The following is a 14,334-nucleotide window of genomic DNA, read 5'->3' as shown; positions in this document are numbered from 1 at the left end:
AGAGTTCTAAACGCTATAAGGATTTAAGTCTGAATGAATGCTTTCACTCTCTCTTTGTATGGGCAGCTTCAAGAGACTGATGGGCTCAAAACGTTTTGGGCATGTGAATGATGATGCAATCCTTCTAGAAGCTTCTGATATAAAATAACTTTAAAAAAAAATGTGAAATCTTCATGTGCCATTCGGCAAAGACATATGCGCATGAAACCAGTCAAGTGCGTACTATGCTCAACAAAGACGATCGAAACAGAAGTCCCTTATCAAACGTGTTGACAGGTTTGGAAAATAAAGCAAAAACTTCAGGGTCTCTTAATCTGGAGGCGATGACATATTAAGGCAACAATTTCTATCTTGGAACGGACAAAATTAATCTCTCTCTTTCTTTACATTCTATGTTATATACTTTTAAATTATGTTATGCGAAATCTGAACATACATTTTAAGACATCCTAAAATTCCAAGCCAAATAAGGAATCTGACAATGTTGCAAAACTCTTTTCTAACATTTAATACAGTCAAAAAGAAGATATATGCATTATAAAAGTAGCAGCATATGATATATATATATATATATATATATATATATATATATATATATATATATATATATATATATATATATATATATATATATATAAAGAGAGAGAGCGATATCTCTCTCTCTCTATACATATATAATAATATATATATAGATAGATAATATATATATATATATATATATATATATATATATATATATATATATATATATATATATATATATATATATACATACATACATACATACATATACATACACACACAAATGAATCGAGAAATGAAACCGGGAAAGAATACGTGAATTACAGATTTGATAAAAAAAAAAATTTAAATCATAACTATCGTCGAACGTACACAATCCAGCTTTCCAAAATGCGCTGACTTTTCTGCTTTCATCCAGGCTATCAAAACCCAGCAAAGCACTCAACGAGAAAATTTGCTGTCGTTTCTTAAAACTCGCAAGCCTTGAAAAAAATGGAAAAAAAAGAAACAAGAATCGGAAAAAGATAATAAACATCAGGAGAAAGATCCACTCGTCAGGAAGACAGAGAAAGAAAGAGACGAGAGAGGAAGAAGAGAGAGAGAGAGAGAGATAATCTCAGTGCAGAAGAGACCTTCTCAGAGAAAATAAGGGTAAGAGGAACCAGCATCCCTCTTGAGATGCTGCAGAAGAATTCTGCTGAAATCTTCTGGAAGGAAAACTTCTTTCTTGGGGAGATCGAAGAATCACTTTAAAAATTTTCCAAATGTGTTTATATATATATATATATATATATATATATATATATATATATATATATATATATATATATATATATATATATATATATATATATATATATATATATATATATATATATATATATATATATACCGCGCCAAGTACTTTCGTGTATTTACCACATCTTCGGGGCACAAAGTAAGACAAAACGTAAAAACTATTGAGCAAGAAAGCTCTCACAAAAGCAAAGTGGAAAAAGAATTATATATGTATGTACAATAAGGCCATTACAAACAGAAACAGCATTCGTCCAGATTACCCAACCGCTTAACACCCCAACAAGTCAAAAGAAAAAAAAAAAAAGTAATTGCCCAATGACCCAATTACTTAAAGAAGAGAAAAACACTGACTATGCCAACCAGTTTTTTATAAAACAACTGAACTCACAATTATGAATAGTAACAATAATAACGGCACTAACAACATACTTAAAACACCAATAAACAAAGATAACTGATTGAACAATATTGTCAATATGAAATACATAAAAAATAAATAAATAAATAAATAAATAAAAAAATTTTTTTTTTTTTTTTTTTTTTTTTGACTAGTACAAAAACTTTAAGGATAATGTTAAAACTCACAAGAAATACATAAGAAGGAACTTGACAAATACACTAAATTAAAGAATAATGTTAAAACTCTTCACTATTTTATCTATGATAAGACTGTCTAATTTGTACATACCAGGGCTCAAATTTAAAAGTTTTCCAGAATAAGTCTTTATAAAAGCAGATTCAATTATATTCCTACTAATATAATCATTACAAAATAAAATCTCTTTTGCCTCTGTCCAATCAATCGCATGGTTAACATTACTAAGGTGAATAAAAGGCACTAGAAGTCTGTCCTGTTCTAACTGAATATTTATGTTGATTTAATCTAGTAGACAAATCTTTCCCAGTTTGGCCGATATATTTCTTATCACACCCCTGACAAGGAATTGTATAAAGGCAGCAGGTAGATGAAAATGGGGAGTTCTTTATCAGTATATTACAAACCGTATTTGAGCTTTTAAAAACTAATTTTACATTAAAAAATCGAAGTACCTTAGGCAAATCATAAAAATTCTTGTGGTATGGTAAACTAACATATTATGGCATGAAAAAGGTTCTCTAACCCTATTGAATAAAAAGTACCCTTGGCCATTTTTAATGCCTTGTCTATAAAAAACATCGGATATTGAAGTTTTACACCTATGTCACATATTTTTCCTATCTCTTCATCTAAAAACTCAGAACTGCATATTCTTAAGGCCCTCAAAAACATCGAAGAAAAAATAGATAATTTTACTTTACTATGATGCTCAGAGTAATAATGAACATACGAACATATATTAGTGGGTTTGCGATATACATTGAATTTAAAACTACGGATTTGTCTGTAAACTTGCACATCTAAAAATGTTACCATTTTTAGATGTGCAAGTTTACAGACAAATCCATAGTTTTAAATTCAATGTATATCGCAAACCCACTAATATATGTTCGTATGTTCATTATTACTCTGAGCATCATAGTAAAGTAAAATTATCTATTTTTTCTTCGATGTTTTGAGGGCCTTAAGAATATGCAGTTCTGAGTTTTTAGATGAAGAGATAGGAAAAATATGTGACATAGGTGTAAAACTTCAATATCCGATGTTTTTTATAGACAAGGCATTAAAAATGGCCAAGGGTACTTTTTATTCAAATAGGGTTAGAGAACCTTTTTCATGCCATAATATGTTAGTTTTACCATACCACAAGAATTTTTATGATTTGCCTAAGGTACTTCGATTTTTTAATGTAAAATTAGTTTTTAAAAGCTCAAATACGGTTTGTAATATACTGATAAAGAACTCCCCATTTTCATCTACCTGCTGCTTTTATACAATTCCTTGTCAGGGGTGTGATAAGAAATATATCGGCCAAACTGGGAAAGATTTGTCTACAAGATTAAATCAACATAAATATTCAGTTAGAACAGGACAGACTTCTAGTGCCCTTTTTATTCACCTTAGTAATGTTAACCATGCGATTGATTGGACAGAGGCAAAAGAGATTTTATTTTGTAATGATTATATTAGTAGGAATATAATTGAATCTGCTTTTATAAAGACTTATTCTGGAAAACTTTTAAATTTGAGCCCTGGTATGTACAAATTAGACAGTCTTATCATAGATAAAATAGTGAAGAGTTTTAACATTATTCTTTAATTTAGTGTATTTGTCAAGTTCCTTCTTATGTATTTCTTGTGAGTTTTAACATTATCCTTAAAGTTTTTGTACTAGTCAAAAAAACAAAATAAAAAAAAAAAAAAAAAAAATTTTTTATTTATTTATTTATTTATTTATTTTTTATGTATTTCATATTGACAATATTGTTCAATCAGTTATCTTTGTTTATTGGTGTTTTAAGTATGTTGTTAGTGCCGTTATTATTGTTACTATTCATAATTGTGAGTTCAGTTGTTTTATAAAAAACTGGTTGGCATAGTCAGTGTTTTTCTCTTCTTTAAGTAATTGGGTCATTGGGCAATTACTTTTTTTTTTCTTTTGACTTGTTGGGGTGTTAAGCGGTTGGGTAATCTGGACGAATGCTGTTTCTGTTTGTAATGGCCTTATTGTACATACATATATAATTCTTTTTCCACTTTGCTTTTGTGAGAGCTTTCTTGCTCAATAGTTTTTACGTTTTGTCTTACTTTGTGCCCCGAAGATGTGGTAAATACACGAAAGTACTTGGCACTCTGTCTTTTCATTTTTTAAAAATTTTCCCTGTGGCTTTTGCTGTTAAACAAAATCACGTGCTTACTTTTGTGATTTTATAGTATATATATATATACATATATAAACACATTTGGAAAATTTGAAAAGTGATTCCTTGATCTTCCCAAGAAAGAAGTTTTCCTTCCAGAAGATTTCAGCAGAATTCTTCTGCAGCATCTCAAGATGATATATATATATATATATATATATATATATATATATATATATATATATATATATATATATATATATGAAATACTTGATCACGAAGTATATAAAACGTGATGCTATGTATAAATAAAGGTTTTTTGCCACGAAGGAAAAAATGAAAAGCGAGATAGCTTGCCTCAGTAAAGGGTCCGAACAGGACCGAAAGTACTTGGCTATCTCGCTTTTTCATTTTTTCCTTCGTGGCAAAAAACCTTTATATATAATATATATACTTATATATATTATATATATATATTATATATGATAAATATTTATATTTATATATTTATATAATTATAATCATATCATATATATATATATTTATAGATATTATATTATATATTTATAAGTTTCTAAGATTGATGTAACATCCAATGCCATCTGAGTCGTATGTGTGTGTGTATAGTACTGAAATATATTCACATATTCACCTTCAAAGTTAGACCCTGCTTTTGTATTTTTACAAACACACACACCACACACACACACACACACACACACACACACACACACACACACACAAACATTTATATAATATATATATATATATATATATATATATATATATATATATATATATATATATAAATTCTAAGATTGATGTAACATCCATCACCATCTGAGTCGTATTTCCTTTTACAACAGCATAATTGTCATAGTTTTGTCCAGTTTAACTGAAATCTGATTACCCAATTAGAAATAACGGTCACCAGGCTGGCTTTCATCTATGTATGATAAGACTTAATATAGTACAAGTTTTTTTTTTTTATTCAAGAATATGGTACATCAGAAGGTCTTCAATTCATACGATGATAACTAAATTATTTAGAATTCTCAAAAATCTACGTTCACTTCATAACATGGGGTTCCCATGGGGAGGTTAGTGCACCTCACACGGTGCACTGTAGGCATTACTTAAGGTTCCCATTTGCCCTTGCTGCAACCTCTTTCATAACTTTTACTGTACCTATTGTCATATTCTCTATCTTGCATCTTCGCTTCCACCCTCTTCTAGCAACTGATACATAGCGCAACTGCTTTGAGGTTTTCCTCCTGTTACACCTTTTAAGCTTTTACTGTCAGTTTCCGCTTCCGTTCTGAATGACCTTATACGTCCCAGTGATTGTTCCTTGGCCTAAATTATACATTCAGTTCAGTTCAGTTTCCTGCAGGACGGGATCGAAATAGACTCCCTTACTTACTGGGGATGAAGAAAGCGTACAGGTCATATTTCCATAAAGTAAAGCTTCTTCCAGATGATGATAAGATTAAAAGACAGAAGTTCTACTATGGGCGCAAAAGTTCGTCTCGTCTCTCCAACACAGCGTCGTTGGAGAAACTTCGTTCAAGGGCTCATCAGCGAAGTCGGGGATGCAAAGACGTCTGATGAGCAGTAGTCTGAAGCCTAAGTTTTTTAAGCCTTTATAAGTAGTTGTAAAGGGAAAATCATTAATGAACTCCATTCAAATTGTCTGTGAGAAACTATACAATTACGTTTTGCACGTTTGTTGATTGTCCGATTTCTGTTTTGGCGTAACGTTTTTCATTTGTTTTGGTGTAAACTACATTTTGTTGTCCATTGCTTTCCTTGTTTCTTTTTGCACTTTACTTTCCTTCTTCATCTCTTTATATAAAATTGTTGTTATATATATATATATATATATATATATATATATATATATATATATATATATATATATATATATATATATATATATATATAAAGTGTGTGTGTGTGTACACGTGTGTGTATATATACGTATAAGAAGAGGGGAATGGTATCCTGTACTAAAAATAATGAGCTGTGACGAAAAAAAATTAACACGATCAAATCTAAAACAAAGCCAAAAACGGAACGTTTTGGAAGAACGCTCACTGCAAAATTCTAATCAGGTGAACGTTAAAAAAACAACCTTGGCTCCACTCCATTGTTCTTAAAGCCTTTGGGCTTTTTATTGACTTAACAAAGAGGAGGCTTTCAACAAGCATCTCTTTGCTGAACTGGTGTTGGGGAAAAGCGTTAGTTTTAAATATTATGAGCTTTTTGCTTTCTTTTTTTCTTTCGTATTTCATGTTTTTTAATTTCTCTTTAAAGTCACTGACATCACAAGGTAATTTACTGAAGGATGTTTTAGACATGTGAGCGGCGCGTGAGAGATGACGTCGGGTTAAAGAATACATGTATGTACCATAGAGGCGGCCACTAACGATCAGTTATGCCTCTGAAAGATAGTGGGTTCAGTGGGAATTGGGTGGAAATAGTGAAAATACGATTCAGTGATAAAAAGTGGAATGGGTGGCCAGATGTAGAGAAATACGGCGCATTTATTTCACTTGAGTAAATTGCTGGTGATGATTTATAAAAATTGCCACTGCACTATCGCTACTGACAGAGTTAACCATCCATCCAATATATATATATATATATATATATATATATATATATATATATATATATATATATATATATATATATATATATATATATATATATATATATTTATATATTGCGTATGTGTTTGTCTTTATATATTGGCAGGACGTTTACGCGTTCATATGCTTTTTATTGCTTCGTTTGTTTTATTAAAAGTTATTTTTAAGTCGCCTTCTCCTCCAATATACTGTCAAGGGAAGTTTGGTTTACATCAAGAATTTACGTAAATGAAATAAATCAACGTTTATATCTGGGTCATCTATTGTTGTATTTACTAAATTCCTCATTGTTATTCTTTTTCCAGGATCATAACTAATACTCAAAACACCTATGTTGCCGTATTCTCTAACAAACCATTTTCCATGGACATAATAACTAAATTTAATATATTCATTTAATATTCCACGATTTTAAATAATAGATACTCCGGCTCTTACGAAATAAGTTGTCTGTTTCAGATGTCATGATTCTCTTCATTAATATAGCAATATTGTATATACTCCTGAATAGACTACTTTTTATTGTTACATTCTTTAACAAAGCGGTCGTCAACCTTTCGAATTTCATGGACCACTAAATGTATAATTTGAAGTTTGCCGGACCAATAGTATGAATTTAACACAAAAACGTAAATGCAATTATTTGATATGCATTTTATGTATACTACATTAGGATAAATTCATATTTGCAATGTTTAATTTATAGCCATTAATAATGTTGTTAATTTATGCCGAATCTTTTTCTGCTAAATGCTGGATCCAAATTTTTAATGCTAAATCGCCTTAAACTGCTAAATCTAGCATTAAAATTGCTAAATTGGCAATACTGGGTTCCCTGTCTTCCGTGCAATTTGTATCAGGGTTGCCTGAAGAGGATTAATAAAACATAAAAATTAATACAATGTCCTAATTTTTCTGCGGACCATCAAAATTTTCTCATGGACCACGAGTGGTCCGTGGACCACCGGTTGCCGACCGCTGCTTTAACAGACTTGTACTAATATGCATGTCTGACTTATCAGTGACGGTTTATACTCTCTTCATTACATCAGCTCTTTCTTCTGTTAAATTTCTGTTACTGATTTTGATTAAAGTTAAGTAGATTAAGAGGAAGTGAGTTCAGTGTGTGTTGGTCTATATTTCTGACTGCCCCTTAACTCCTGTTAGGCGTCAATAACCTCGTCGTTGCGACGCCAGCAAGTGCTCATTAATCAATAACTTCGGTTAGGGGGCTAACATTTACTCAGCGTAGACTATCAGACCTAGAGTTCTAGATTCCTAATATTTTCGCTTCTTTTATATGTTTTAGTGTTCTGTAAATAAAACTATTGAGATGGCTTTGTCTGCCCATCCGCACTTTTTCTGTCCACCCTCAGAACTTAAAACGCACTGAAACCAGATGCCTGCAAATTGGTATGTTGATCATCCACCCTCCAAGCATCAAACATACCAAATTGCAACCCTCTAGGCTCCGTAGTTTTTATTTCATCAAAGGTTAAATTTAGCCTCGTGAGTCTGGTAAGGATACAGGACAGGCCGCGGGTTATGCAGCGTTATAACGAGACCACCGAAATTAGAGCTATTTTCGTTTGCCTTAATTATCTGCTGTACGGGAAGCTCTATTTATTACTTGTTCTTATCGTGTTAGCCTCCAAGAGCGAAAGAGAGTTTGGAAAGAAGAGATAATCTCCATTGCTTCAGTCAAGGATAATCCCTATTTTATATATATATTATATATATATATATATATATATATATATATATATATATATATATATATATATATCCTTGGCATTCTTATCTTATCTCTTTGGCTACGTAGATAAACGCATTAAGCCTCCTGTCACATCTGGCTTCGCAAGAAAAGGGTTGGGTTTCCGCTCTTTGGTGAAGCATATTTCGATAAAGAAACAGAGATCCAGTCATGCAATTCCCGCTCTCTCCCTTTAAAAAAAAATGGTGGGGGGAGGGGGGTGGATGGGAGGGCGCCTTTCCAAAGGCTCAGTGAATATGGTCCTTTGAAGTTATGGCAGGATCACACACACACACACACACACACACACACACACAGACGATATTCAGACGTTTCTGCTGAGAGTGAGACGGAAAATCTTTTTGATATTTCCTGGAGCTATTTCACGGGTAAGTGTTCACTGAGGGAAATTGCTCTCCTTCTGGCTCTGGTTGTATGGTGTGGACCGTCTGTCTCTGTTTTATTGTCAGCCATCTCATTTCCGAGGTGGCTGTAGCTTTATTTTCTGGTAATATACTTGTTAAAACGTATCTGTAAATTTCTGGTAATATACTTGTTAAAACTTATCTTTATATCTTTGTTAATATAATTGTTAAATCGTATCTGTAAATTTCTCGTAATATACTAATATACTTGTTAAAACTTATCTGTATATTTCTGGTAATATACTTTTTAAAACTTATCTGTCAATTTCTGTTTATATACTTGTTAAAACGTATTTGTATATTTCTGGTAATATACTTGTTAAAAATTATCTGTAAGTTTCTGGTAATATACTTGTTTAATCTTATCTATATATTTCTGGTAATATACTTGTTAAAACTTATCTGTCAGTTTCTAGTAATATACTTATTAAAACTTACCTGTATATTTCTGGTGATATACTTGTTAAAACGTATCTGTAAATTTCTGGTAATATACTTGTTAAAACAACTTATCTGTAGGATATTTCCTATAAGATACTGTATAGATTACGAAATATTCTTTTCAGCAACAGTAGCTGCATCTTACAGTTCAAAATGCTCTAGACTATACTAACACACACACACACACACACACACACACACAGAGAGAGAGAGAGAGAGAGAGAGAGAGAGAGAGAGAGAGAGAGAGAGGATTCTACGAATATCTAAGAGACCCATTTATTCGAACTCCTTATCTAAGTGATCAAATCCCCAAAAGATTATTATTATTATTATTATTATTATTATTATTATTATTATTATTATTATTATTATTATTATTATTATTATTATTATTATTATTATTATTATTATCTTAATTAATGGCGTTCTCCTCCTCCTCCCGGTACTTCGAGTGCATAAAGGCCTTGTAGTATAATATGATGGTGTCTTTTACCTCTTTAGGTACGTCTTCATTATTTCTATATCCTTTCTCAAGAGCTTTCTTGATCTCATAGTTAATGAGCACTTGGGAAGTTCTGTCTAAATCTTGATGAGTGTCCTGCCAGGTGAAAAAAAAAACATAGAGCATGTTGTATATTATTGTTATTATTATTATTATTATTATTATTATTATTATTATTATTATTAGTAGTAGTAGTAGTAGTAGTAGTAGTAGTAGTAGTAGCAGTAGTAGTATTTATTTTTTTGGTAAATCACTGTCCTCCAATTCGACCGGGTGGTATTTATAGTGTGGGGTTCCGGGTTGCATCCGGCCTCCTTAGGAGTCCATCACTTTTCTTACTATGTGCGCCATTTCTAGGATCACACTCTTCTGCATGAGTCCTGGAGCTACTTCAACCTCTAGTTTTCCCAGATTCCTTTTCAGGGATCTTGGGATCGTGCCTAGTGTTCCTATGATTATGGGTACGATTTCCACTGGCATATCCCATATCCTTCTTATTTCTATTTTCAGGTCTTGATAATTATCCATTTTTCCCTTTCTTTCTCTTCAACTCTGGTGTCCCATGGTATTATTATTATTATTATTATTATTATTGAAGAGGGATGCTGCTTCAGCTGCATTTATTTTACAGAAGTTCTCCAATAAAATGAAATATAAATGCAGCTGAAGCAGTAATCTCCTTCAGTAGAACATGTTTGGAAGAGGGTCTTCTACCTAAATAATTATTATTATTATTATTATTATTATTATTATTATTATTATTATTATTATTATTATTATTATTATTATTATTTGAAGGTAGGAGACCCTCTCTCAAACATGTCTTGTTAAAGATGATGGCAGCATCAGTGGAATTGATTTTATATATGGTCTTTTCAATTCTTCTTATTATTCTCTTCTCATCAGGGCTGATATTTGCTAATAGCTGGCCGATGTTCATATCTCGGTTAAAGAAATGTTTTCTAAAAATAACAATTTATTGATATGATAACAAAAGTAGTTAACAAATCTTAGTCTAAGGGCGTAACGGAATTCCAACGTTTCCAACCGTATCATCGGTTCATTTTCAAGGAAAGGTGAGCGTGAACTGATTAGAATGGTTTGTTGTTGTTGGAGATTAAGCCAGCCTTGTGCTGGCACGGGCTCTTGCTCCTAGAGCAGCCCGTAACTGGAATATCTGTAAAGATACAAAAAACAGTGCTTTGGCGGTTAGTTTTAGAAAGGAGATAGGGTGACAGGCAGGATTGCAACCCCTTTGAACCTTACGGTACCCATCAGTAGGAGAGAAAGTTTTATAGCAGTGAGACTCAGCCTAGCTGGAGAGTGCTGAGTAGGAAGAAGGAAGCGAGTTTTAGTTTGAGGGAAAGAAAGGCGTTACCTATAAACATTTTAGGCACAATATATATATGTGTGTAGCATCTGAAAATATTGCAATATATATCAAACCAACATTAAACAAGTATTATAGTATATATACATGTTCATGTCCCTATGTTATTTAAGATGTGTCTGGTGATCTGTGCCGGTGTCAGCTCTATTTCAGTTAAGTTCGATCTGAAAGACTGTGTCTCTGGGCAGTCTAGTAGGTAGTGTTCGAGGGGCTGGATTGCCTCTCAGTCACAGTACTGACATAACCTGCCCTCATTTCCTATATATTTGCCAGGTGCAGAGGTATCCTAGCCTTAATCTGTGTGTGATGACTGAGAGTTTTCTAGTGGTTTGTTTTGTGATGTCATGCGGCGTTAGATTTGTGACATCCACATACCACTTGGACGTCCTTGACTCTTGTAGATAGTGACGTCGTACTTCACTCTCTTCTTGGAGTTTGGCATAGCTTTTTGCCATTTCCTTTAGATGTGTTATGGATGGTTGCACTTTTATGCTTACTGTACTGACAAGATGAGGGCACTTTTAGCAAGGATGTCAGCTTCATCATTTCCCTGGATTCCCACATGGGCTGGGTATCCAGTTTAGTGTGACTCTCCTGCCAGCAGCTTGATGTGAATTGGCCAATGATTTTATGGCTGTTATCAGTGTCACATTTTCTTTTGGATTTGTCGCTTTGATAGCGAGTATTGCTCCTTTGGAGTCAATATGCACTGTTGTGTGTCCTTTTAAATTGGAATTTTCTAAGGCTTTTAAGATTGCCATTAGTTCCGCTTGTAATATGGAGGCATTGTTGGATAGCCTCCAGCTTCCTTTGAAGTCTTGGGCAGCCACTGCTGCTGCAGTTGCTGGAGCTTCTGGGTCAACTGAGCCATCAGTGTAATATATGTTTTCAGCTGCTGTGTTCCCGATTGCTTCTTCTGCTGCAGTTTTCATTTGTGCTGCTGTGCACAGTGCTTTGTTTGCCGGTAGTATTGTGAAGTTATACCGGATTGGGTCTTCGACCCAGGGAGGTGGTTTTTGGTATCCCTCAGGTGGGACATCCTTTGTTATGTGTTTCACTGTGTCCTGCATACCCAGTTCTCTCAGTGTCTGGAGTATACTGCCCGCATAGGTTTTGGGTGGGTCTAGTTCTTCGTGCAGGTTTATACACGCTTGCATTTTGTTTTTTGTGTGGTCCATTTCTGTTGTTTCTGATGGTTTTGCACAGAATGACAATATTTCTTTGGCCTATCCTGTGCTTGAGAGACTGCAGTTGTGTCTCTGCCCTCAAGAGACAAATTCTTGTCCCCATTGGGGCTCCAAGTATAAGTCTCATTGCATTGTTTTGGATGACTTCCAGCCTCTGCTGTTGATCCTTTCTGAGATTTGTCAGGACTGGTGCTGCGTATTCTACTTGTGCTCTGATGGTTTGTATGTAGAACCTCCTGAGCAGATGGTATGTCGCACCTTCTTGCAATGATGTGATTTTCTTTAGGGCATTAAGCCCTATTTTTGTTTTAGCTTGGAGGAGCTGTATTTCCTTATCAGGGGATAGTGAATATGCAATGCAGACTCCCAGATATGTGTAGCTATCCACCCAGTCTATGACGTCTCCTTTCAGTAGAAGGTAGGGTGGATTTTGATAATGTTTTATTGCCATGGCTTTTGTCTTATTTCTGTTGATTTTGAGTCCCAGTTGTGTGCACTTGTCCTCAAGTTTTTGCAAGGCTTCTTGCATCTTTTGGAGCTGTCTTTGAGGGCCGGAGCTGATGATGCAAACATCGTCAGCATATATGAAGACCTCTACTCCTTGTGGTAGCTCGAGACAGGCTACATTTTCCATAAGGACATTGAATAAGAATGGGCTTAGAAGCCCCCCTGTGTTGTGCCGTTTTCAAGAGAGTAGTATTCTGACATTCTGCCTTGGAACAATACTCTTGCTTCTCTGTCTTGCATGTATCCATGTAAGCAGGTTGCCTTTGATCCTCTTTCGGACTAGGGAGGAGAGGATGGTTGCTGCATTGGCCAATTCATATGCTTTTTCTAGATCTAAGAAGACCACTATGGATTTTCTGCCATTTATGGCACTTAGCACATCTGTGAGGCACTCATGGGTGCCTACTCCTTCCCTATAGGCATAGAGCCTATGGTGTAGGGGCCCTGCTTTCCATAGTAGTCTGTTTAGAACCATTCTTTCTGCAACCTTTTCAGTGCAGCTAATGAGGGATATCGGCCTATATGCGCCTTCCTCTTTGGCTTAGGTATTGGTTGTGTCTTGCTGTTGCCATTTCTTTGGCCTGGTGTGCTCTGCATATGTCCTGTTTACCAGGAGTAGATATACCTGTTTGGCAGGGTCTCCCATGTGTCTCAGCATGCTGTAAGTGATTGCATCTGCTCCAGGGGCTGTGTCTCTTTTCCCCTTGCTGAAGTGCACTGTTTAGTTCTTCCATAGAAGGAGATGTGTCTGTGTCATCAGGTGTGTTGCAGGCAGTATTGATTTCCCTCCACCTTGCCGGGGAAATTTCATTTATTTTTTCCCGTGTTGTTTGGGGAAGGTTGTGGGATTTTGTCCTTTCTGCGAAGTTTCTGGCTATATTGTCAGCTTCTTCTTGTGGGTTGGGATGGATGCTTTGCGCTGTTCTTCCTTTCCCTGCAATTTTTGCAAGGAATCTCCAGATCTGGGTTACTGGAGTTTGTCTGCTGATGTTTGCACACCAATCATACCATGCCTTTTGTTTGATTTCTTTTGTCTCTTCAGTTGCAATGGGTTTATTAACCTCTCTGAGAAGTCTGTGCATCTCGTCAGATGGTTCCCGTCTGAAGAGTTTCCTGACTCTGTTCTTTGACCCTTTCACAGTAGTACCATGCATCTTTGAGATCGATCTTGGATCGTTTGATCTTTGGCATGGACATGTTTGCTGCCTCCCTCTGAGTTTACTGATGAACTCTTCATAGAAGAGTTCTATGTCGTTTGCAGGGTTTTCAAGGTAGTCCCTCGCCCATCTCGTCATTATGGCTTCGAATGTAGCCCAGTTTGCAAACTTGGGGTTCCATCTCTCTGGTGGCGGTGGTATGGGGGGCAGCTTTTTGAGCCGTAGGCCAATGTCAATGGCTATGTGGTCACTTGTGAGG

General features: G+C 34.5%; 1 protein-coding gene across 1 annotated transcript in view; it reads right to left on the bottom strand.

Moving 5' to 3' along the window:
* LOC135211474 (protein enabled homolog) overlaps window positions 1-14,072 on the bottom strand; it is a 42,974-nt gene extending 28,902 nt beyond the window's left edge. Inside the window, exons 1-2 of the mRNA XM_064244781.1 lie at window positions 13,927-14,072; window positions 11,722-11,828 (exon numbers count right to left, since the gene is read on the bottom strand). Of these exons, the coding sequence (XP_064100851.1) occupies window positions 11,722-11,828; window positions 13,927-14,072 (253 nt within the window). The remainder of the gene's footprint in view (window positions 1-11,721; window positions 11,829-13,926) is intronic.
* Window positions 14,073-14,334: the final 262 nt, after the last annotated feature.

Source organism: Macrobrachium nipponense, chromosome 4 (genome assembly GCF_015104395.2).
Source record: "Macrobrachium nipponense isolate FS-2020 chromosome 4, ASM1510439v2, whole genome shotgun sequence".
Lineage (NCBI taxonomy): Eukaryota > Metazoa > Arthropoda > Malacostraca > Decapoda > Palaemonidae > Macrobrachium > Macrobrachium nipponense.
This window is presented reverse-complemented; position numbering and strand designations above follow the sequence as displayed.